At 40.3% G+C, this 25,257-nt stretch overlaps 1 protein-coding gene across 1 annotated transcript in view; it reads right to left on the reverse strand.

Annotated features, from left to right (window-relative positions):
• Window positions 1–18,843: 18,843 nt before the first annotated feature.
• The window catches only part of LOC123765239 (uncharacterized), a 101,717-nt gene continuing 95,303 nt past the window's right edge, over window positions 18,844–25,257 (reverse strand). The window contains exon 3 of the mRNA XM_045753734.2: window positions 18,844–20,242. Within this exon, the coding sequence (XP_045609690.2) occupies window positions 19,753–20,242 (490 nt within the window). The 3' untranslated portion in view covers window positions 18,844–19,752. The remainder of the gene's footprint in view (window positions 20,243–25,257) is intronic.

Below are 25,257 nucleotides of genomic sequence, written 5' to 3' on the forward strand. Positions count from 1 at the left end.
GTTGATCTAGATAGGATTTTGAAATGGTCAAAGGATTGGCAGATGCAGTTTAATGCTGATAAATGTAAAGTTCTGAGGTTAGGTAATGATGATAGAGTTACAAGATACGAGCTAGATGGTGTTGTGATTGCGAAGTCGGATTGCGAAAGGGATCTGGGAGTTATGATTAGTAAGAATTTAAAACAAAAGGATCAATGCATAAATGTTCGTAATAAGGCAAATCGGACACTTGGATTTATTAATCGCAGCGTTAGTAACAAGACACCTGGTGTGGTTCTCAAGCTATATCTTGCTCTAGTTAGGCCCCATTTAGATTATGCAGTTCAGTTTTGGTCGCCATATTATAGAATGGATATAAATTCACTTGAACGTGTCCAGCGTAGGATGACTAAGTTAATTCCCCAAATTAGAAATCTTTCATATGAAGAAAGATTAACAAAGCTTAAGTTGCATTCACTGGAAAGGCGAAGAGTTAGGGGTGACATGATAGAGGTTTACAAGTGGATGAATGGACATAACCGGGGGGATATTAATAGGGTATTAAAAGTATCAACACAGGACAGAACACGAAACAATGGATATAAATTGGATAAGTTTAGATTTAGGAAAGACTTGGGTAAATACTGGTTCAGTAACAGGGTTGTTGATTTGTGGAACCAATTGCCGCGTAACATTGTGGAGGTGGGGTCCCTCGATTGTTTCAAGCACGGGTTGGACAAGTATATGAGTGGGATTGGGTGGTTATAGAATAGGAGCTGCCTCGTATGGGCCAATAGGCTATCTGCAGTTACCTTTGTTCTTATGTTCTTATGTTCTTATGTCAAACTATCGACCAATTAGCCTAACGTCTATTGTTGGAAAGTTACTCGAATCTATAATTGCAAATAAAATTCGTCTTCATCTTGAAAAACATAAATTAATAATTGAGTCGCAACATGGTTTTATAAATGGCCGTTCATGTTTAACAAATTTGTTATCTTTTTATTCTAGCATAGTTGAGGCAGTTGATAGTGGTAAGGATTGTGATGTTGTGTACCTTGACTTTAGCAAAGCTTTTGATACAGTGCCACATGAAAGACTGATTAAAAAGATAGAGGCTCATGGTATTGGGGGTGCTATATTAAGCTGGATTAGGGCATGGCTATACCAAAGGAAACAGAGAGTTAGTATAAATGGAGTCAAGTCAGAGTGGGAAAATGTTGTAAATGGAGTGCCTTAAGGCTCTGTCCTGGGACCCTCTGTTGTTTATAATATATATAAATGATTTAGATTCAGGTTTGAGTAGCAACATTTGCAAATTTGCCAATGATACGAAAATTGGTAGGGAAATTAATACGGAAGAAGACTCACTATCTCTATCTAAGTTGATCTAAACAGGGTTTTGAAATGATCAAAGGACTAACCATTTCACATTTACATCTTTACATTTAATGCTGATAAATGTAAAGTTCTGAGGCTTGGTAATGATGATAGAGTTACAAGATACGAGCTAGATGCAATTGAGATTGCGAAGTCAGATTGCGAAAGGGATCTGGGAGTTATGATTAGTAAGAATTAATTTGGGCATGGCTATACCAAAGGAAACAGAGAGTTAGTATAAATGGAATCAAGTCAGAGTGGGAAAATGTTGTAAGTGGAGTGCCTCAAGGCTCTGTCCTGGGACCTCTGTTGTTTATAATATATATAAATGATTTAGATTCAGGTTTGAGTAGCAACATTTGCAAATTTGCCGATGATACGAAAATCGGTAGGGAAATTAATTCGGAGGAGGACTCACTATCACTTCAATTTGATCTAGATAGGGTTTTGAAATGGTCAAAGGATTGGCAGATGCAGTTTAATGCTGATAAATGTAAAGTTCTGAGGTTAGGTAATGATGATAGAGTTACAAGATACGAGCTAGATGGTGTTGTGATTGCGAAGTCGGATTGCGAAAGGGATCTGGGAGTTATGATTAGTAAGAATTTAAAACAAAAGGATCAATGCATAAATGTTCGTAATAAGGCAAATCGGACACTTGGATTTATTAATCGCAGCGTTAGTAACAAGACACCTGGTGTGGTTCTCAAGCTATATCTTGCTCTAGTTAGCCCCATTTAGATTATGCAGTTCAGTTTTGGTCGCCATATTATAGAATGGATATAAATTCACTTGAACGTGTCCAGCGTAGGATGACTAAGTTAATTCCCCAAATTAGAAATCTTTCATATGAAGAAAGATTAACAAAGCTTAAGTTGCATTCACTGGAAAGGCGAAGAGTTAGGGGTGACATGATAGAGGTTTACAAGTGGATGAATGGACATAACCGGGGGGATATTAATAGGGTATTAAAAGTATCAACACAGGACAGAACACGAAACAATGGATATAAATTGGATAAGTTTAGATTTAGGAAAGATTTGGGTAAATACTGGTTCAGTAACAGGGTTGTTGATTTGTGGAACCAATTGCCGCGTAACATTGTGGAGGTGGGGTCCCTCGATTGTTTCAAGCACGGGTTGGACAAGTATATGAGTGGGATTGGGTGGTTATAGAATAGGAGCTGCCTCGTATGGGCCAATAGGCCTTCTGCAGTTACCTTTGTTCTTATGTTCTTATGTTCACATAGACTTGTTCGGCTGAAGGCATATTGTTAAGTTCCTCTTTAGTAAATACAGATACAAAATATTTATTGAAAATACTACTCATCTCTTCATCACTATCTGTTATTTGACCTGTCTCAGTTTTTAATGGACCTGTCCTTTCCCTAGTCTTAGTACGATATAACTGAAAAAACCCTTTAGGATTTGTCTTTGCTTGCCCTGCTATGCGAACTTCATAGTTTCTTTTTGCTTTCCTTATCTCTTTTTTAACATTTCTAACCAGTTGTACGAATTCCTGTTCTAAAGTGACCTCCCCATTTTTTAATCCTTTTGTACCAAGCTCTCTTTTTACCTATAAGGTTCTTCAAATTCTTTGTTATCCACTTTGGGTCATTAGTATTCGATCTATTCAATTTGTATGGTATACTACGTTCCTGTGCTTTGTTTAGAATATTCTTAAATAAGTTATATATTGAATCCACATCGAAATCCCTATTTGGTGGTCTATATATTACTCCTATTATAATTTTATTTGCTTTTTCGTTTAATTCTATCCAAATAGTTTCTGTGTGTGGCTCTGTTTTGATTCCCTCTTTGAGACTACATTTCAAATTGTCCCTAACATATATGGCTACTCCACCTCCTCGTCTAATATATCTATCTGAGTGAAATAGTTTAAATCCATATATTTGATATTCAGCTAATAGTTCTCTATTTTCTACATTCATCCACGTTTCGGTAAGTGCAATAATATCTATTTTTTCTGTGCAGACAAGAGCATTTAATTCGTTAATTTTATTTCTTAGACTTCTACTGTTAGTGTAATATACCCTAAGTGAATTGTTATTTTGCGGACCTTCTCTTTCCCTGATCGTTTTGCCAATTCCTTTCTCCCACAAACACATACTTTTATTACCTCCTTCCTCCAAATCAATTCCCATACCTCTATCTACTAACAGTTTAAACCCAAACAAACACCTCTAACCACTTCTTCCAACGAGTTCGCAACAGCAACAACCCCAGCTCTCGATAGATGCACCCCATCACGAGCATACATTTCATTTTTTCCATAGAAGTGTTCCCAGTTGTCTATGAAAGATATTGCATTTGATTTGCAATATCTTTCCAGCCGGCAATTGACACCAAGTGCCCTCGATATCCATTCATTTCCCACTCCCTTTCTTGGAAGAATGCCACATATGATCGGAATTCCTCCCTTGCTCCTAACTAATTCTATGGCTGTTTTATACCTCTGAATCAGTTCCTCACTCCTAACTCGACCAACATCATTTCCTCCCACGCTAATGCAAATAATGGGATTGTTCCCATTACCAGCCATAATATCATTCATGTTGTTTATAATATCACCAATGCCAGCTTCGGGATAGCAAACCCTTAACCTGTTCCCCCTATCTCTAGCACAAAACGCTCTATCCAAATACCTTGTCTGGGAATCTCCCACAACTAATGTTTGCTTAGGTACTTCCTTTACTTTCTGAGGGGCCTGCGCTTCCTTTCTCTTCGTTGCTTTCCCTTTTGCGCGATCCGCAGTCTCACCACAGCACTCGTCCTCCAAAACGTCAAATGAATTGGAAGTTGCTATGGCGTTTGAAGGCGGCTTTATCAAAGTCTTCTTAAGGCCCCTGTCTTTCACAACTCTCCAAGACGAGGTTCCTTTACTACTAGTTAAACAACAGAGGTCCCAGGACAGAGCCTTGAGGCACTCCACTTACAACATTTACCCACTCTGACTTGACTCCATTTATACTAACTCTCTGTTTCCTTTGGTATAGCCATGCCCTAATCCAGTTTAATATAGCACCCCCAATACCATGAGCCTCTATCTTTTTAATCAGTCTTTCTTTATCTTTTTACCTATAAGGTTCTTCAAATTCTTTGTTATCCACTTTGGGTCATTAGTATTCGATCTATTCAATTTGTATGGTATACTACGTTCCTGTGCTTTGTTTAGAATATTCTTAAATAAGTTATATATTGAATCCACATCGAAATCCCCATTTAAGTCACCTATCGCTGGGTTCATGTCTCGCTCTAAGACCGGCCCACACCCCATACCCAAGACTTTCCAATCAATTTGACCCAAAAAATTTCTTAGGCTATTAAAATCAGCTTTTCGAAAATCTGGCACTTTAACAGAATTTTCTCCTACAGGTCTATTCCATTCTATGCTAAATCTGATTTCTTTGTGATCACTGTTCCCTAGCTCACTCCCTATTTCGATGTCATTAATTTGTTTCCCTGTTAGTTAACACTAAATCTAAAATATTATTTTCCCGTGTTGGTTCCTTAATGTGTTGCGTAAGAAAGCAATCGTCAATTAATTCTAGAAAGTCTTCTGCTTCACTATTCCCTGTTTTGTTCACCCAGTTTATTCCACTAAAATTAAAGTCACCCATGACATAAATACTGTTAGATCTAGATGCTCTAGATATTTCATCCCATAGATGCTTTGCTCAACACCATCTAGCTCGTATCTTGTAACTTGAACGTGTCCAACGTAAAATGACTAAGTTAATTCCCCAATTTAGAAATCTTTCATATGAAGAAAGATTAACAAAGCTTAAGTTGCATTCACTGGAAAGGCGAAGAGTTAGGGGTGACATGATAGAGGTTTACAAGTGGATGAATGGACATAACAGGGGGGATATTAATAGGGTATTAAAAATATCAACACAAGACAGAACACGAAACAATGGGTATAAATTGGATAAATTTAGATTTAGGAAAGACTTGGGTAAATACTGGTTCAGTAACAGGGTTGTTGATTTGTGGAACCAATTGCCGCATAACGTGGTGGAGGTGGTGTCCCTCGATTGTTTCAAGCGCGGGTTGGACAAGTATATGAGTGGGATTGGGTGGTTATAGAATAGGAGCTGCCTCGTATGTGCCAATAGGCCTTCTGCAGTTACCTTTGTTCTTATGATCTTAAGTTAATTTATATCCATTCTATAATATGGCGACCAAAACTGAATTCCATAATCTAAATGGGGCCTAACTTAGACAAGATATAGCTTGAGAACCACACCAGGTGTCTTGCTACTAACGCTGCGATTAATAAATCCAAGTGTCTCTCTGCAAATATATCATTGCAATATGGAAGTTGTAGTTAAGGACCTGGTGACTCTAGTGGGAGCCCTGAGGACAGAGTTGGACTTTCTGCGGGAGGAGGTGCGTCAGCTGAAAGAACAACGAGAAGTAACGAAGGAGGAGACCAGCAGTAAAGGGACCTCGTCTTGGAGAGTTGTTAAAGACAGGGGCCTTAAGAAGACTTTGATAAAGCCGCCTTCAAACGCCATAGCAACTTCTAATTCATTTGACGTTTTGGAGGACGAGTGCTGTGGAGAGACTGTGGATCGCGCAAAAGGGAAAGCAACGAAGAGAAAGGAAGCGCAGGCCCCTCAGAAAGTAAAGGAAGTACCTAAGCAAACATTAGTTGTGGGAGATTCCCAGATAAGGTATTTGGATAGAACGTTTTGTGCTAGAGATAGGGGGAACAGGTTAAGGGTTTGCTATCCCGGAGCTGGCATTGGTGATATTATAAACAACATGAATGATATTATAGCTGGTAATGGGAACAATCCCATTATTTGCATTAGCGTGGGAGGAAATGATGTTGGTCGAGTTAGGAGTGAGGAACTGATTCAGAGGTATAAAACAGCCATAGAGTTAGTTAGGAGCAAGGGAGGAATCCCGATCATATGTGGCATTCTTCCAAGAAAGGGAGTGGGAAATGAATGGATATCGAGGGCACTTGGTGTCAATTGCCGGCTGGAAAGATATTGCAAATCAAATGCAATATCTTTCATAGACAACTGGGAACACTTCTATGGAAGAAATGAAATGTATGCTCGTGATGGGGTGCATCTATCGAGAGCTGGGGTTGTTGCTGTTGCGAACTCGTTAGAAGAAGTGGTTAGAGGTGTTTGTTTGGGTTTAAACTGTTAGTAGATAGAGGTATGGGAATTGATTTGGAGGAAGGAGGTAATAAAAGTATGTGTTTGTGGGAGAAAGGAATTGGCAAAACGATCAGGGAAAGAGAAGGTCCGCAAAATAACAATTCACTTAGGGTATATTACACTAACAGTAGAAGTCTAAGAAATAAAATTAACGAATTAAATGCTCTTGTCTGCACAGAAAAAATAGATATTATTGCACTTACCGAAACGTGGATGAATGTAGAAAATAGAGAACTATTAGCTGAATATCAAATATATGGATTTAAACTATTTCACACAGATAGATATATTAGACGAGGAGGTGGAGTAGCCATATATGTTAGGGACAATTTGAAATGTAGTCTCAAAGAGGGAATCAAAACAGAGCCACACACAGAAACTATTTGGATTGAATTAAACGAAAAAGCTAATAATATTATAATAGGAGTAATATATAGGCCACCAAATTTAGACAGAATGGAAGCAAAGCATCTATGGGATGAAATATCTAGAGCATCTAGATCTAACAGTATTTATGTCATGGGTGACTTTAATTTTAGCGGAATAAACTGGTTGAACAAAACAGGGAATAGTGAAGCAGAAGATTTTCTAGAATTAATTGACGATTGCTTTCTTACGCAACACATTAAGGAACCAACACGGGAAAATAATATTTTAGATTTAGTGTTAACTAACAGGGAAACGCAAATTAATGACATCGAAATAGGGAGTGAGCTTGGGAGCAGTGATCACAAAGAAATCAGATTTAGCATAGAATGGAATAGACCAGTAGGAGAAAATTCTGTTAAAGTGCCAGATTTTCGAAAAGCTGATTTTAATAGCCTAAGAAATTTTTTGGGTCAAATTGATTGGAAAGTCTTGGGTATGGGGTGTGGGCCGGTCTTGGAGCGAGACATGAACCCAGCGATAGGTGACTTAAATGGGGATTTCGATGTGGATTCAATATATAACTTATTTAAGAATATTCTAAACAAAGCACAGGAACGTAGTATACCATACAAATTGAATAGATCGAATACTAATGACCCAAAGTGGATAACAAAGAATTTGAAGAACCTTATAGGTAAAAAGAGAGCTTGGTACAAAAGGATTAAAAATGGGGAGGTCACTTTAGAACAGGAATTCGTACAACTGGTTAGAAATGTTAAAAAAGAGATAAGGAAAGCAAAAAGAAACTATGAAGTTCGCATAGCAGGGCAAGCAAAGACAAATCCTAAAGGGTTTTTTCAGTTATATCGTACTAAGACTAGGGAAAGGATAGGTCCATTAAAAACTGAGACAGGTCAAATAACAGATAGTGATGAAGAGATGAGTAGTATTTTTAATAAATATTTTGTATCTGTATTTACTAAAGAGGAACTTTAGTAAAACAATATGCCTTCAGCCGAACAAGTCTATGTGGGTGGGGACGAGGACAGGTTGACGAGTTTAGCAGTTACCAGGGAGGATGTTCTTAAACAAATAGTAAAACTCAAACCAAACAAATCCCCAGGGCCGGATGAAGTGTTTGCCAGGGTGCTTAAAGAATGCAAAGAGGAGCTTTGTGACCCACTGTCAACCATATTTAATAAATCAATAGAGTCAGGCAGAGTGCCAGAGTTTTGGAAAGTTGCTAATGTGATACCAGTTTTTAAGAAAGGAGATAGATCACTTGCGTCTAACTATCGACCAATTAGCCTAACGTCTATTGTGGGAAAGTTACTCGAATCTATAATAGCAAATAAAATTCGTCTTCATCTTGAAAAACATAAATTAATAATTGAGTCGCAACATGGTTTTATAAATGGCCGTTCATGTTTAACAAATTTGTTATCTTTTTATTCTAGCATTGTTGAGGCAGTTGATAGTGGTAAGGATTGCGATGTTGTATACCTTGACTTTAGCAAAGCTTTTGATACAGTGCCACATGAAAGACTGATTAAAAAGATAGAGTCTCATGGTATTGGGGGTGCTGTGTTAAGCTGGATTAGGGCATGGCTATACCAAAGGAAACAGAGAGTTAGTATAAATGGAATCAAGTCAGAGTGGGAAAATGTTGTAAGTGGAGTGCCTCAAGGCTCTGTCCTGGGACCTCTGTTGTTTATAATATATATAAATGATTTAGATTCAGGTTTGAGTAGCAACATTTGCAAATTTGCCGATGATACGAAAATCGGTAGGGAAATTAATTCGGAGGAGGACTCACTATCACTTCAAGTTGATCTAGATAGGGTTTTGAAATGGTCAAAGGATTGGCAGATGCAGTTTAATGCTGATAAATGTAAAGTTCTGAGGTTAGGTAATGATGATAGAGTTACAAGATACGAGCTAGATGGTGTTGTGATTGCGAAGTCGGATTGCGAAAGGGATCTGGGAGTTATGATTAGTAAGAATTTAAAACAAAAGGATCAATGCATAAATGTTCGTAATAAGGCAAATCGGACACTTGGATTTATTAATCGCAGCGTTAGTAACAAGACACCTGGTGTGGTTCTCAAGCTATATCTTGCTCTAGTTAGGCCCCATTTAGATTATGCAGTTCAGTTTTGGTCGCCATATTATAGAATGGATATAAATTCACTTGAACGTGTCCAGCGTAGGATGACTAAGTTAATTCCCCAAATTAGAAATCTTTCATATGAAGAAAGATTAACAAAGCTTAAGTTGCATTCACTGGAAAGGCGAAGAGTTAGGGGTGACATGATAGAGGTTTACAAGTGGATGAATGGACATAACTGGGGGGATATTAATAGGGTATTAAAAGTATCAACACAGGACAGAACACGAAACAATGGATATAAATTGGATAAGTTTAGATTTAGGAAAGACTTGGGTAAATACTGGTTCAGTAACAGGGTTGTTGATTTGTGGAACCAATTGCCGCGTAACATTGTGGAGGTGGGGTCCCTCGATTGTTTCAAGCACGGGTTGGACAAGTATATGAGTGGGATTGGGTGGTTATAGAATGGGAGCTGCCTCGTATGGGCCAATAGGCCATCTGCAGTTACCTTTGTTCTTATGTTATGTTCTTATGTTATGTGTCCGATTTGCCTTATTACGAACATTTATGCATTGATCCTTTTGTTTTAAATTCTTACTAATCATAACTCCCAGATCCCTTTCGCAATCCGACTTCGCAATCTCAACACCATCTAGCTCGTATCTTGTAACTCTATCATCATTACCTAACCTCAGAACTTTACATTTATCAGGATTAAAGTGCATTTGCCAATCCTTTGACCATTTCAAAACCCTATCTAGATCAACTTGAAGTGATAGTGACTCCTCCTCGAATTAATTTCCCTACCGATTTTCGTATCATCGGCAAATTTGCAAATGTTGCTACTCAAACCTGAATCTAAATCATTTATATATATTATAAACAACAGAGGTCCCAGGACAGAGCCTTGAGGCACTCCCCTTACAACATTTTCCCACTCTGACTTAACTCCATTTATACTAACTCTCTGTTTCCTTTGGTATAGCCATGATTGATTGATTGATAAAGATTTAGCCACCCAAGAGGTGGCACGGGCATGAATAGCCCGTAAGTGGTACAAGTTTTTTTTTTCTCAGTATTCTGAGGTTGCTTTTAACCATCAAGCTGTTATCGCGGGGGAGGATACTGCTTCACAGTCTTTATGAGGGTGTCCAGCTGCTGGACACCATTGTTGACCAGGAGAGTGGCTGTGTTGATGGCTTCAGGGTGGCCACTGCATGATTCAGGAACTCTTAAAGCTCTTCTAAGGTCATTGGTTGCTTCACATTCTAGTAGATAGTGAAGTAATGGCTTTTCTGTGACAGTTTGGCAGAAGATGCACTCTCTCTGTCGGGGTTCACCAATCTCCCAGTTGCATCTGTAACCTAGACGTAGTCTATATAACCTAACTGCTATTTCCCTGTGGATTCCTTTTGGGATATTTAACCTTTCTAATTTGGTAGCCCGAAGATACCATGTTGCAGATGGCGAACCTTCAGCTATTCTCTGGTGCAGGTAGGCTTTGTTGAGATGTGAAACTCTTCGCCTTTCTTCACTGGAAAGGCGAAGAGTTAGGGGTGACATGATAGAGGTTTACAAGTGGATGAATGGACATAACCGGGGGGATATTAATAGGGTATTAAAAGTATCAACACAGGACAGAACACGAAACAATGGATATAAATTGGATAAGTTTAGATTTAGGAAAGACTTGGGTAAATACTGGTTCAGTAACAGGGTTGTTGATTTGTGGAACCAATTGCCACGTAACATTGTGGAGGTGGGGTCCCTCGATTGTTTCAAGCACGGGTTGGACAAGTATATGAGTGGGATTGGGTGGTTATAGAATAGGAGCTGCCTCGTATGGGCCAATAGGCCTTCTGCAGTTACCTTTGTTCTTATGTTCTTCTTATGTTCTTATGTGAGAGTTTTTTGGTGATGATGTTTTTTATGTTCTCTAGGCTGGGTTGAATTGTTTTATGTATCACTGGATGACGAGTTGCCAATTTAGCAATTTCATCAGCTTTTTCATTTAATGGGATTCCAATATGGGATGGGATCCAGTTTAAAGTTATGTTGAGTCCTTTGCCTTTAGCGACTGCTCCAAGATACAAGATGGTGGTAATTATTTCCACATTATCTTTCCACTGTTTTTGTCCTAGTATTTGAAGTGCAGCTTTTGAGTCTGTGTGTATGATTGCATTTTGAGTGTTTTGTGCAATCACATATGCGAATGCCTGTTGTATGGCAAACAGCTCAGTTTGGGTTGATGATACTAGTCCTCCCAGTCTCCAATATGCCTGTACGCTGGTCGTGCAAAGAGCAGCGCCAGCACTCTCATTTTCTGTGTCCACCGATCCGTCTGTGAAGATGTGGGTTGCTCCTGCTACTGCTATGCTATACATTTGCTCTTCTATTATGCGCCTTAGGATTGTCGGATCATAGGCAGCCTTTTTCATTGGGAGACTTTCTATTACTATTTTGAAAGTAGGCTCTTCCCACGGCGCGGAAGGAGTGTAATTTGGGTGTGGATGATCACCCTCTCTATCAAGAATCATGCTTTTTAAATGTAGTCTGTTTAGGACTTTTCCTGCTCTTGCAACCCAAGAGTTTCCACTGTTTTGGCCTAGTCCAACCACCAAGGCCTGCCGTACTGGGATTGGATCAGAAGAAATAATTATCTTACTGATAATTGTAGCTGTCTTTTGTGATATTCTTTCTTGTAGAGAGGGCAAACCCGTCTCCAGTCTAAGAGTTTCAAGCCTGGTCCACATGGGGGCTCCCAGTGCGGCTCTCATAGCATTGTTTTGGGCAACTTCAAGCTTTTTCCACTGTTGGTGTGATAGATTTGTGAGTGCAGGTGCGGCATAATCGATCACTGATCTGACTGCCTGTACATAGTATGTGCGAAGGAATTGCAGATTGGCTCCTCCAGAAAGGGAGGTTAGCGACCTGAGGATTGCCGTCCGGGCCGCAGTTCGCTCTCTCAAGTAAGTGACCTCAGCATTAAAATTCATGTGTGTGTCCAGGATGATTCCTAGATACTGATAGGTGTCGACCCATTCTATTGGTTGACCCTGTACTGTGAGTTGGATGTTGGGCTTCGCTATTTTTATGGGCATGGCCTTTGACTTTGAGGGGTTGAGTTTGATCCCAATCTGTTTTGCCTCTTTACTGATGCAGTCTAAGCATTTGGGTGCAAGGCGCGCCGCATCTCTTCCTTTTTTGATGATGACAAAGTCGTCTGCGTAGTTTAGCAGCCTGCAGTGATGTGGGAGTTTCAACCTCATTATACTTTCCATTAAACAGTTGAAGAGAAGAGGGCTGAGAATACCTCCTTGCGGTGTACCATTTTCATGTCTTTTGTACTCAGAGACTGTGCCATGAAGTTTTACTCTTGCTTCTCTGTTTATGAGACAGTTTTTGGTCCAGGAGAGCAGGTTGCCTCTGACCTCTTTGTCAATGAGGCAGCAGAGAATAGCTGGGGCGCTAGCCAGTTCAAAGGCTTTTTCGAGGTCCAGGAATATCAGCATTCCTGGTCTGTCATTCAAGTGGGCTAACAGAGTTGTAATACATTCCACTGTGCCAACCCCTCTTCTATAGGCATACATATCATGTTGCAGTTTAGGCATTTTCCACTCTAGTCTGTTGAGTGCCATTCTGTCAGCCGTCTTGGCTGCACAGCTTTGGAGAGAGATGGGCCTGGGATTAGCTGGATCTTTGGGTTTTGGGATCGGCACAATGTCTGCTCTATTCCAAGCAGAAGGTCTAGTTTGAGAAGTCCAGGCTAAATTAATTAACCTTAGGTATGCAGCGTCTCCCTCTGGGCCGAGGTTTCAAATAATTTTATAGGTTATTTTGTCGGCTCCAGGGGATGTATCCTTGGAGTTTTTCTTAGCCCGATTGAGCTCATCCAGTGTGAAGGGGGCATTAGTGTCAGAGACTTCTTCACATGCTGTAAGGATTCTGTGCCACCTTTCTTCCTCTAGTCCGGTCTGTACTGCTAATACATCTGGTGGAAGTTGATTGCTGGCTGCTCTCTCTGCAAACCTGGTTGCCAGTACTTCAGCTTCCTGTTCTGGATCCTGAGGGTGTGGAGCTTTAGGTGTTTTATTCCCTTTGGCCCGGTGAATTTGCTGCCACATCTCTCCGAGAGAGGTGTGTTCATTTAGGTGTGAACACCATTCCAGCCACTTTTGTTCTTTTATTTGTCTGGTCTCTCGATGTACATGTTCCTTGACCTCACAAAGTAAGATCCTGTTGCGGTCACTTGGCTGCTTTTTGTATAGCTTTCTTGTTCTATTGAGTCTATGGTTGAGTTGTTTGACACGTTCGCAATAGTACCAATGATCTTTATGGTGTCTGGTGGACTGTTTTTTCAGTGGGATTGAGTGGTTGGCTACACTTTGAATCGCTTTGACAAATTCTTGTTCTGCCTGATTAATGTCTTCGGGAAGATCATAGTTTCTTTGCCACTCTGAAATGAGGTTTTGAAATCGGTCCCAGTTTGCTAAAGCAAAGTTCCAGGCTTCAGATGGAGGCGGAGGTGGGGTGGGTAAGTCTAACTGAAGATCAATTTGGACCCCATAGTGGTCTCTTGTGAGTGTGGGCTCAACTGACCATGTTGCTGCATCTCGTAGGGAGGCTGAAACGAAGGTTAGGTCTAATCTGCCTCCTTGGATGTGGGTAGGTTCATTCTTGTTTAGGATTTGTATTTCTGGAAGCTGGTCCAGTAGATGTGTAATGTGTATGCCGGCTTCATTTGTTTTGTTCGAGCCCAGTGCCAATCGATGATGGGCATTAAAATCTCCACAAATGATTGTGTTTGTTGTTGTCGCGTGTCCAAATAACACAGAGAGATCCATTTCGGCTTGTGGAGACCTGTACACATTGAACACTTCAAGTTTGTCGTGTCTTAGCTCAATGGTGACTCCCATTACCTCTGTCCCTGCTCCACAATTGGGGGGGGGGGGCTGGTTATGGATTTGGAGATCAGGTCACATTTTACATAGATTGCACATCCCCTGGATTGCCCATTGATCCATGGAAGGAAGAAGCCTCGATAGCCTGAGATTTTAGGTTCTAATCCGGCTCGAAGCAAGCTCTCCTGTAGTATCAGGATGTCTATGCCCTTGGTTGCTGCTATGCATTGCAAGTGTTGCAATTTAGTGCGCAGTCCTTGCGCATTCCATTGCAGGATCTTTAGAATTCTAGGTTCTTGGAGTTTGCTGATAATTCCGTGGTATCCATGGAGTCTGATGAACACGCCATGGAAGTTGCAATTGCTGTATAGGTTCTTAGTGGACCTGAAATTGACTCATCAATATCGCTTTCCGACGAGCTGGACTCTATCTGCTTTTTATCGGGGTGTCTCCTGCCCTGCTGTCTTGACGGTGTGGATATTTGGGGCCTCGTAGCCTGGTGGATAGCGCGCAGGACTCGTAATTCTGTGGCGCGGGTTCGATTCCCGCACGAGGCAGAAACAAATGGGCAAAGTTTCTTTCACCCTGAATGCCCCTGTTACCTAGCAGTAAATAGGTACCTGGGAGTTAGTCAGCTGTCACGGGCTGCTTCCTAGGGGTGGAGGCCTGGTCGAGGACCGGGCCGCGGGGACACTAAAGCCCCGAAATCATCTCAAGATAACCTCAAGATTACATCTTCGAATTTTTTGAGCTTCCGCTCAATTGTCTTCCGAGTCTCTGTGGTTTGCTTGATTCCATGTGAAGACAGCAGACTTTCCATCAACTCAGTGACCAAAGTTTTGAGCATTGGCCAGAGAGCGTTCAGTTCAGTGGGAGCACTATTTAATGTTGTGCAGGTTTGGGGCCTAGTAGCTTTTAGACCCTTCTCGGTGGCAACTTTGGCACTGGAATTGCTACTTCTATTGGCCCCAGTGTGCTTACTGGATGAAATGGGAGGCCGACTGCTTTGAACATGATTCTTGTGTCTTCCATCTTTCTTTTTGTCCTGTACTGTCTTCTCACCCTTCACCATGGCCGATGGTGAAGGGCCGTGTGCCCCCTTTTCCTGAATGGGTAGACCCCACGCGGTTTTAGTGGGCATGGGAGCTGGTATTCGTTTTGGTGGGGGTTTCGGCTCTGCTGTAGGCGTGGTGGGGTTCGTTTGAAGCCTTTTGAGCCTTTCAGGGCATTTCAAGTTCCAGGCATGATGTGCCTTGGAACAATTTGGGCATTTTGCCTGAACAGGGTGGTTTGCCTTGAATTTATCAATACATGTTTTTGTATCATGGGGCTGGCTGCAGACTCCGCACCTCACTGGGCGTTGGCAGCCATCTTTGTGATGCCCAAATCTCTGACATCTAAAGCATCTTAGGAGTTCTGGGGTGTAAGGCCCGTGTTGGAACACACCCCAGATTCCAAGGTCAAGTTTCTCCGGGATCCGTCCTCTTACTGTGAGAAGGACTTGTCGAGTTTCCTGTTTTGTGGTTCGTACTTGGCATCTCTCTGCTGACACCACATAGTTCAGCTTTTCGAGATGGCCAAGGGCCATATGCAAGGCATAGTGGAGGACAATGATTTTACTTATTTTATCCTCTGGTTTCAGTTCCTCACACTTTGCGTAATATAGCCATGCCCTAATACAGCTTAATATAGCACCCCCAATACCAAGAGACTCTATCTTTTTAATCAGTCTTTCATGTGGCACTGTATCAAAAGCTTTGCTAAAGTCAAGGTACACAACATCACAATCCTTACCACTATCAACTGCCTCAACTATGCTAGATGAAAAGTTAGCAAATTTGTTAAACATGAACGGCCATTTGTAAAACCATGTTGCGACTCATTTATTAATTTATGTTTTTCAAGATGGAGACGAATTGTATTTGCAATTATTGATTCAAGTAACTTTCCCACAATAGACGTTAGGCTAATTGGCCGATAGTTTGACGCAAGTGATCTATCTCCTTTCTTAAAAATTGGAACCACATTAGCTACCTTCCATGACTCTGGCACTCTGCCTGACTCTATTGATTTAATAAATATGGTTGACAGTGGGTCACAAAGCTCCTCTTTGCATTCTTTAAGCACCCTGGCAAACACTTCATCCGGCCCTGGGGATTTGTTTGGTTTGAGTTTTACTATTTGTTTAAGAACATTCTCCCTGGTAACTGCTAAACTCGTCAACCTGTCCTCGTCCCCACCCACATAGACTTGTTCGGCTGAAGGCATATTGTTAAGTTCCTCTTTAGTAAATACAGATATAAAACATTTATTAAAAATACTACTCATCTCTTCATCACTATCTGTTATTTGACCTGCCTCAGTTTTTATTGGACCTATCCTTTCCCTAGTCTTAGTACGATATAACTGAAAAAAAACCTTTAGGATTTGACTTTGCTTGCCCTGCTATGCGAACTTCATAGTTTCTTTTTGCTTTCCTTATCTCTTTTTTAACATTTCTAACCAGTTGTACGAATTCCTGTTCTAAAGTGACCTCCCCATTTTTAATCCTTTTGTACCAAGCTCCCTTTTTACCTGTAAGGTTCTTCAAATTCTTTGTTAACCACTTTGGGTCATTAGTATTCGATCTATTCAATTTGTATGGTATACTACGTTCCTGTGCTTTGTTTAGAATATTCTTAAATAAGTTATATATTGAATCCACATCGAAATCCCCATTTACGTCACCTATCGCTGGGTTCATTTCTCACTCTAAGACCGGCCCACACCCCATACCCAAGACTTTCCAATCTATTTGACCCAAAAAATTTCTAAGGCTCTTAAAATCAGCTTTTCGAAAATCTGGCACTTTAACAGAATTTTCTCCTACAGGTCTATTCCATTCTATGCTAAATACGATTACTTTGTGATCACTGTTCCCTAGCTCATTCCCTATTTCGATGTCATTAATTTGTGTTTCCCTGTCAGTTAACACTAAATCTAAACTATTATTTTCCCGCGTTGGTTCCTTAATGTGTTGCGTAAGAAAGCAATCGTCAATTAATTCTAGAAAATCTTCTGCTTCACTATTCCCTGTTTTGTTCACCCAGTTTATTCCACTAAAATTAAAGTCACCCATGACATAAATACTGTTAGATCTAGATGCCCTAGATATTTCATCCCATTGATCCTTTGCTTCCATTCTGTCTAAATTTGGTGGCCTATATATAACTCCTATTATAATATTTGCTTTTTCGTTTAATTCTATCCAAGTAGCTTCTGTGCGTGGCTCAGTTTTGATTCCCTCTTTGAGACTACATTTCAAACTGTCCCTAACATATATGGCTACTCCCCCTCCTCGTCTAATATATCGATCTGTGTGAAATAGTTTAAATCCATTTATTTGATATTTAGCTAATAGTTCTCTATTTTCTACATTCATCCACGTTTCGGTAAGTGCAATAATATCTATTTTTTATGTGCAGACAAGAGCATTTAATTCGTTAATTTTATTTCTTAGACCTCTACTGTTAGTGTAATATACCCTATGTGAATTGTTATTTTGAGGCCCTTCAATTTTCATCCCAATTTTCCAATTATATGCCCTGAAGGAGGCAATAAACTATACAATTGAGAATAATTTACATGATGTCATCATTCATACAGACTCTATATCTTCGCTTCAGGCATTGTTATCCAGTCAGCACAGAGATAATATACAACTCCTCACAGAAATTCAACATATAGGAAAAGATGCCCATAATCGAGGGCTGTCAATCACCCTAAATTGGATACCATGTCACATTGGCATAGATGGTAATGAAAAGGCAGACTCACTAGCAAAAACTGCCACTGCTCTACCTGTTGCACAGGTTCAAATACCTCCAAGTTTCTCACAGATAAAGGAGCAAATCAAGAAGAAAATATTCTCAACTGTCAAAAGTCGCCACAGAGCCAAAGTAGCGGAAGGAAGATCCACTGCGATATGGTACGAACAAGCCACTGGTTACTCCTCTTTCAAGCCTGGCAAAAAGATATCCAGAGACATTGCAGTAGCCATACAAAGACTCAGACTTGGCTACAAGTGCTGCTGGGAGGTAATGAACCAAATAGTTAAAGAGTGTCACATCTGTGAAACTGAAGCAGAGGCGCTACTATTGCACTACTTACTGGAATGTGAAGCTACTGAACCCCTGCACATCAAACTCAACATTAATCCTACGACAGCAGCTGCATTAGATGCACATTCCACCGCGACTACAATGATTAGAAAAGCTGTTGAGGAATGGGACTCATTAGTGAGCATTCTGCATCTACATCCGCCACCAAGATAATGTTAATAAAACAAGATTAAAACCAGTGCACTAAAACAGAAGCGATAAATAAGCAGGGAAAACGGAGAAGTCCTCTCCTCCATTTTAAACTTAGACCCAAATATCATAGGAAAAAGGTTATCATGTATAACCAAACTCAATTACGGGCTCACCATAGCCCGTGCTACATGGACACTTCGTCCTCAGTAGCCAAATCTTTAACAACATATTCCTCATCACCAACACATTCACGGGAGACATCTCCCGTCACGCAGGGTACAACCGCACCTCCACAGATCTCCAGTATCATCTATTGATACTGGTAATGGCTCAAAAGGGCCACCACTTACGGGCTATTCATGCCCATGCCACCTTTTGGGTGGCTTAATCATCATCAATCAATCATCATCAAGACCCAATCTGTCTGAGGCAAAGGTCAAAGCAAATTTTGAGGGGTATAATAGCCATTGTCTATACCTTGGAGGCGTAAGAAATAAAAAATAACACACTTCCTAAGAATAAGAAAAAAAGTGTTTTATAACTATAATTTATCATAATATAACTTAAGGAGGGAAGGTTCTGTAGAATCAGGCAGCGAGGCAAACAACAAACTCTCTTCAAGTTTTTATTTAATTTAAACATCACAGCAGCTAGGCACAGCCTGATGGAGATGAGGTCTCAACACCTCTCAGGGATGTCTTACCCTCTTCTTCAACTACTTGCACTCAAGTATCAAGTTATTCCTCATAATCTAAGGCGAGTTTAATTTTGATGCAGTTAATTTTAAACTTCAAACACTCGCAGGAAAACATAGCTACTCGCTGGATTAAATGTTGAGAACCATGGTCGGAATGATATCTCAATGGCGTGACATATCAATTCAAATCATTTCGAGGCGATGTAGTGACTTGAACCCATGACCTGGTGATTCCCAGACGCCTGTCTTGACCACTCGGTCACGATGATACAACCGAGAACGAGTTCAAGCCGCTCCATTGCCTCAAAGTGATTTTAATTGTCTTTGTTGAAAATCATGTTGAGTGTTGACCAAACCGCACACTAGAAAGAAAGGAACGACGACGTTCCGGTCCGCCCTGAACAATCATATTGAGTTCTCTTCTGGCCATACTGACTCGCCACACCTTCATGCGGATCGTCTCAGCTGTGCCGGAACTACGAATTGGTAAACACGGAAATGCCCATTAAAGCTTATAGGTAACAAGATTACTGATGCGGCGACTGTCCAGCCGCCACACCGTCTGCTGGCACTCTATACTCCGTTTGTTTGCACTCTCCAGACTGTCTACTGGCACTCTCTACGCAGCAACTGGCCGCAGCTTCATCTTGGGACCGCCACAAGAGAAGAATCACTCAGGCTCTGGTCTTCAATAAGACAAAGTCAACCACTCAAACTGATGACGATCAGACGACTGGGAGTGCTTTTAGTGCCGTTAAGAAACACCTTGGTGATGCGTTGGAGTCATAATTCATGCGGGGGTATGAGTGCAGGCGTGAGTATATCTACACAGGAATGGCGGCCGGTTGAACAGGAGAGTCGTTGACGAAAGGCGGTCCTGCCAGCTGGAGCGTGGACCCTGGCAAGAACCCGACAGGGAACACTGCCACGGGGCCCTCCTGCAGCTGCTGAAGCCTCACGTCCGTCACTATCGCCACGTTGTCGTCGTCAGCGAAGGTGGTGACGCCGTCGCCACTAGGAAGAGTTTTCTCCACGTCAACATACAATAGAGCTCCGTAGTAATCAGACAATTCCCCGCCACTTTGCTGGCTGTACCGTGTTGGTACTAGCGGAGACTCCTCCGGCGTCTGCTGCTGTAGTGGCGAGGCGCCCCCTGGGATGGCGCCTCCTCTGGCGCGGTAGCCCTGAGGACCGGCGTCGTAGGTGATGTCAACAACCTGGCCCTCGGGCGTCTGGTAGGAGTAGCGTCCCTTGACGGTGCCGTCGGCGTCCCTGGACTCAACCCGCCACTGATCGTCACCCTGCATCCCGAACCTGGAATGACGGCTTCAGTAAGTTCCTGTTTAGAGTGTTCGGCCACCTGCGTCCCACTGGCACACTCACTACAAGGACACCCAAACAAAGACACACATACAATTAGTACACTCAAACAAAAGACACATTCTTTTAGTAAACCCCAACGAAGACATCCTTCTAGTTCACCAATACAGAGACACAAACACCCTACTAGTACACCCAAATAAAGACGGACACACATATCCTCCGGTGGGCATCCACGTTTGTACTCTTAGTGCTTTTTAATGAGACCTTAAGAAACGACAATGGAACAAATTCGTTCCTGAGCTTAGAAGACGTTCATGGGTAACCTACAACCCAGACTTATCTCTACCCTTCAATAACTACTGTATACTATGCTACTGAAGACAAACATTTATATTCTGTAAGTCTTGTGTAGTTGTTTGAGATGCAATGAACGCCGGCAGAGGGCGCATGCTAACCACACGAACTCATTATTTTAATTGAAGTATATATATTTTGAGCTGACGTCAGACGAGCCTGGTGGTTTGGGTTGCAAGAAGTTTATTATTCAGAGTAACACATTTCGGTTGGACCGTGAACATGTTCCCACTCGCTAATATTGTATCAAGTGTATATATATAAATATATATATATATGTCGTACCTAGTAGCCAGAACGCACTTCTCAGCCTACTATGCAAGGCCCGATTTGCCTAATAAGCCAAGTTTTCCTGAAATAATATATTTTCTCTATTTTTTTCTTATGAAATGATAATGCTACCCATTTCATTATGTATGAGGTCAATTTTTTTTATTGGAGTAAAAATTAACGTAGATATATGACCGAACCTAACCAACCCTACCTAACCTAACCTAACCTATCTTTATAGGTTAGGTTAGGTTAGGTAGCCGAAAAAGTTAGATTAGGTTAGGTTAGATAGTAGAAAAACAATTAATTCATGAAAACTTGGCTTATTAGGCAAATTGAGCCTTGCATAGTAGGCTGAGAAGTGCGTTCTGGCTAATAGGTACGACATATATATATATATATATATATACGACATATATATATATATATATATGTCGTACCTAGTAGCCAGAACTCACTTCTCAGCCTACTATTCAAGGCCCGATTTGCCTAATAAGCCTAGTTTTCCTGAATTAATATATTTACTATAATTTTTTTCTTATGAAATGATAAAGCAACCCTTTTCTCTATGTATGAGGTCAATTTTTTTTATTGGAGTTAAAATTAACGTAGATATATGACCGAACCTAACCAACCCTACCTAACCTAACCTAACCTATATTTATAGGTAAGGTTAGGTTAGGTAGCCAAAAAAAGCTAGGTTAGGTTAGGTTAGGTAGGTTAGGTAGACGAAAAAACATTAATTCATGAAAACTTGGCTTATTAGGCAAATCGGGCCTTGAATAGTAGGCTGAGAAGTGCGTTCTGGCTATTAGGTACGACATATATATATATATATATATATATATATATATATATATATATATATATATATATATATATATATATATATATATATATATATTTATATATATATATATATATATATATATATATATATATATATATATATATATATATATATATATATATATATATATATATTTATATATATATATATATATATATATATATATATATATATATATATATATATATATATATATATATATATATATATATATATATATATATATATATATATATAGTTTTCAGTCCTATATATATATATATATATATATATATATATATATATATATACCTATATATATAGGACCCCTTAATCCGCTTGACCATCACGACCGGACTGTCCAGTCATGATGGTCAAACGGATTAAGGCGTCCTGTAGTTGCCAGTTGCGTTGCTCCTGGGAGTATGGGTTCGAGTCACTTCTGGGGTGTGAGTTTTCACTCGCACATAGTCCTGGGGACCATTCAGGCTTGTTCCCATTTGTGTTCCTCAAGTGTACCCCAAAGAATGAGGTGATTTGATAAAATGCTATGCCCAAGATTACCATCCGAGTGCTGGCAGGGAAGTGGTTCAAATAGCTTCGGCTATCCCCAGGAGGTCTGGTCGACGACCGGGCCGCGGGGACGCTAAGCTCCGGAAGCACCTCAAGGCACCTCAAGGTAAGGTATCACTTCCTTTTGTCTGGTCGTGATGGTCAAGCAGATTAAGGCGTCCTGTAGTTACCAGTTTCGTTGCTCCTGGCAGTATGGGTTCGAGTCACTTCTTGGGGTGTGAGTTTTCAGTTATATATATATATATATATATATATATATATATATATATATATATATATATATATATATATATATATATATATATATATATATATATATATATATATATATATATATATATATATATATATATATATATATATATATATATATATATATATATATACATATATATATATATATATATATATATATATATTAGGTTATATATATATATATATATATATATATATATATATATATATATATATATATATATATATATATAATATACTAATATATATATATATATATATATATATATATATATTAGTATATTTTGGTAGCAGTCTTTCCTGTAGACATATATTATTAAATATGACCGAAAAAGTAAGATTAATAATTCTAACACGAATTTTCTCAATCTTTCGTACATTACGCTTCACTGTTGGAGGTAAATCAAAAATCACTTCTCCAAAATTCATTTTTATTTCTAGTCTGACGCGACACGGGCGCGTTTCGTAAAACTTATTACATTTTCAAAGACTTCACAAATACACAACTGATTAGAACTTACGTATCTCTGATTTTATATCTACATTTGAGTGAGGTGGGAGGGGTGATGTGGCGTTAACACAAGACAGAACAAGAGGGGATATTAATAGGGTATTAAAAGTATCAACACAAGACAGAACAGAAACAATGGGTATTGAATAGAAGTGTTTGTAGAAAGCCTATTGGTCCATATTTCTTGATGCTTCTATATTGGAGCGGAGTCTTGAGGTGGGTAGAATATAGTTGTGTTCATATATATATACACAACTATATTCTACCCACCTCAAGACTCCGCTCCAATATAGAAGCATCAAGAAATATGTACCAATAGGCTTTCTACAAACACTTCTATTCAATACCCATTGTTTCTGTTCTGTCTTGTGTTGATACTTTTAATACCCTATTAATATCCCCTCTTGTTCTGTCTTGTGTTAATGCCACATCACCCCTCCCACCTCACTCAAATGTAGATATAAAATCAGAGATACGTAAGTTCTAATCAGTTGTGTATTTGTGAAGTCTTTGAAAATGTAATAAGTTTTACGAAACGCGCCCGTGTCGCGTCAGACTAGAAATAAAAATGAATTTTGGAGAAGTGATTTTTGATTTACCTCCAACAGTGAAGCGTAATGTACGAAAGATTGAGAAAATTCGTGTTAGAATTATTAATCTTACTTTTTCGGTCATATTTAATAATATATATATATATATATATATATATATATATATATATATATATATATATATATATAGGGAAGGGAGTACCACCTCTAGCTGGAAGAAGGGGGACCCATAGCCTCGGAGGAAACCACGCATAACGCATTAGAGGGAATGTTTAGATCCCCTCCAATACAGTTTCTGTGTGCTTTTCTCCTACCACCCCCTTCCTTGAATATTTTTTGTGCTTTATTATGCATTTGATGGTTACAAGATATACATGGGTTGATACAAAAATAATAATGCAAAAAGGTGCTTAAAGGTTATGGATCTCTTGAAGAACACAACAATGGGAAACATTGATGAATGTCACAGACGGGTTCGATCATTGTTGCAAGTCAAACACTTCTTCGAATTCCTCTGAAGTTGGACTAGTGCCCAAGACGCAACAGGCATTTCCCCTCTGAATCGCAACACTGAGGCGCTGGAACAAGAAACTTTTTGCTCTCTGGTCTTTTGTAGCGCTGATCAATTTGTCCCCCAATTCCTTCAGGAACTTCAATGCACATTTTCCCCACGAACCGAGGGTCTCCGAGCCGATCGGAACAAAGCTGTAGCAGTGTGCTAGACCTCTGTATTTAATAATTTTCTGCGATTCCCTGAAAGAAGCAGCACCACCGCTTTCACGTGTGCTGTAGTGGAGGTAGGTACTGGCCAGTGTGGCAGCGCACGTGTAGTCCCATACCACTTGCTTACCATCCTTCCAAGGTAGCAAGGTGACCCCATCAGGGCGCTTCTGAGGGTCGTTAGGTCTGGATAAGTGTGGTTCTCTTTGTGCCGGGCAGCGGGCTGTGGCGAGGCTCCTCTTGATGATGTCGTTGACTTCTTCATGTCTTGCAATTTTACCCTGTGATTTACGACATACCAGACCATGACGACCATATTGGTCTGCCATCGCAGTTCCGCAGATGCACCTATGTTCGGTGAGGATGGGGGCGGCAAGGCGAAGGGCAACTCCAATGCGGAGAGCGTCATGACTGAGGCGAGTTCCCATGGCTGCATTGGGCACAGCAAATAAAAAATCCCCGGCGTGGGGTGCTGTTACCGCTAGGAGGCGGGCTTTGTTTTCAGCATCAGCGTTGTCAATCATTGCTGTGACAGTCTTTTCCATTATGGGGCTATCCCAGTGGGCCTGCTTGTGGTCTTTTGGGACTTGTGGTCGGGGTTGAGGGTGTGCAATGGTGTCCCATTGTCTGGCTGCTTCGATGAACGTTTGATCATGAGTTCCCGCTGTCTCTCTCATACGCTCTGGTAGGATCTGCCCTACCAATTCGTTGGCTGCTGTACATGAGGATAAGAATGCTGGAAGTGCTACCTCAGTTGCCTTTCGTATGCCTATCCCTCCAAATCTCACTGGTAGTGTTGCTTGGTCCCACTGACTGTCATCTAAATCTAGGTTGAGCGCCTTCCTGAATATTGACCTGAGGAGCTCATCATATTGATTTAGAAGTGGGTTGCCAAAAGTTGGTGCACACCTTAAGAAGTATGTTAGCCTGGGCAGGGTAAGGC

The sequence above is a fragment of the Procambarus clarkii genome, chromosome 33 (assembly GCF_040958095.1).
Source record: "Procambarus clarkii isolate CNS0578487 chromosome 33, FALCON_Pclarkii_2.0, whole genome shotgun sequence".
NCBI classification, from domain to species: Eukaryota; Metazoa; Arthropoda; class Malacostraca; order Decapoda; family Cambaridae; genus Procambarus; species Procambarus clarkii.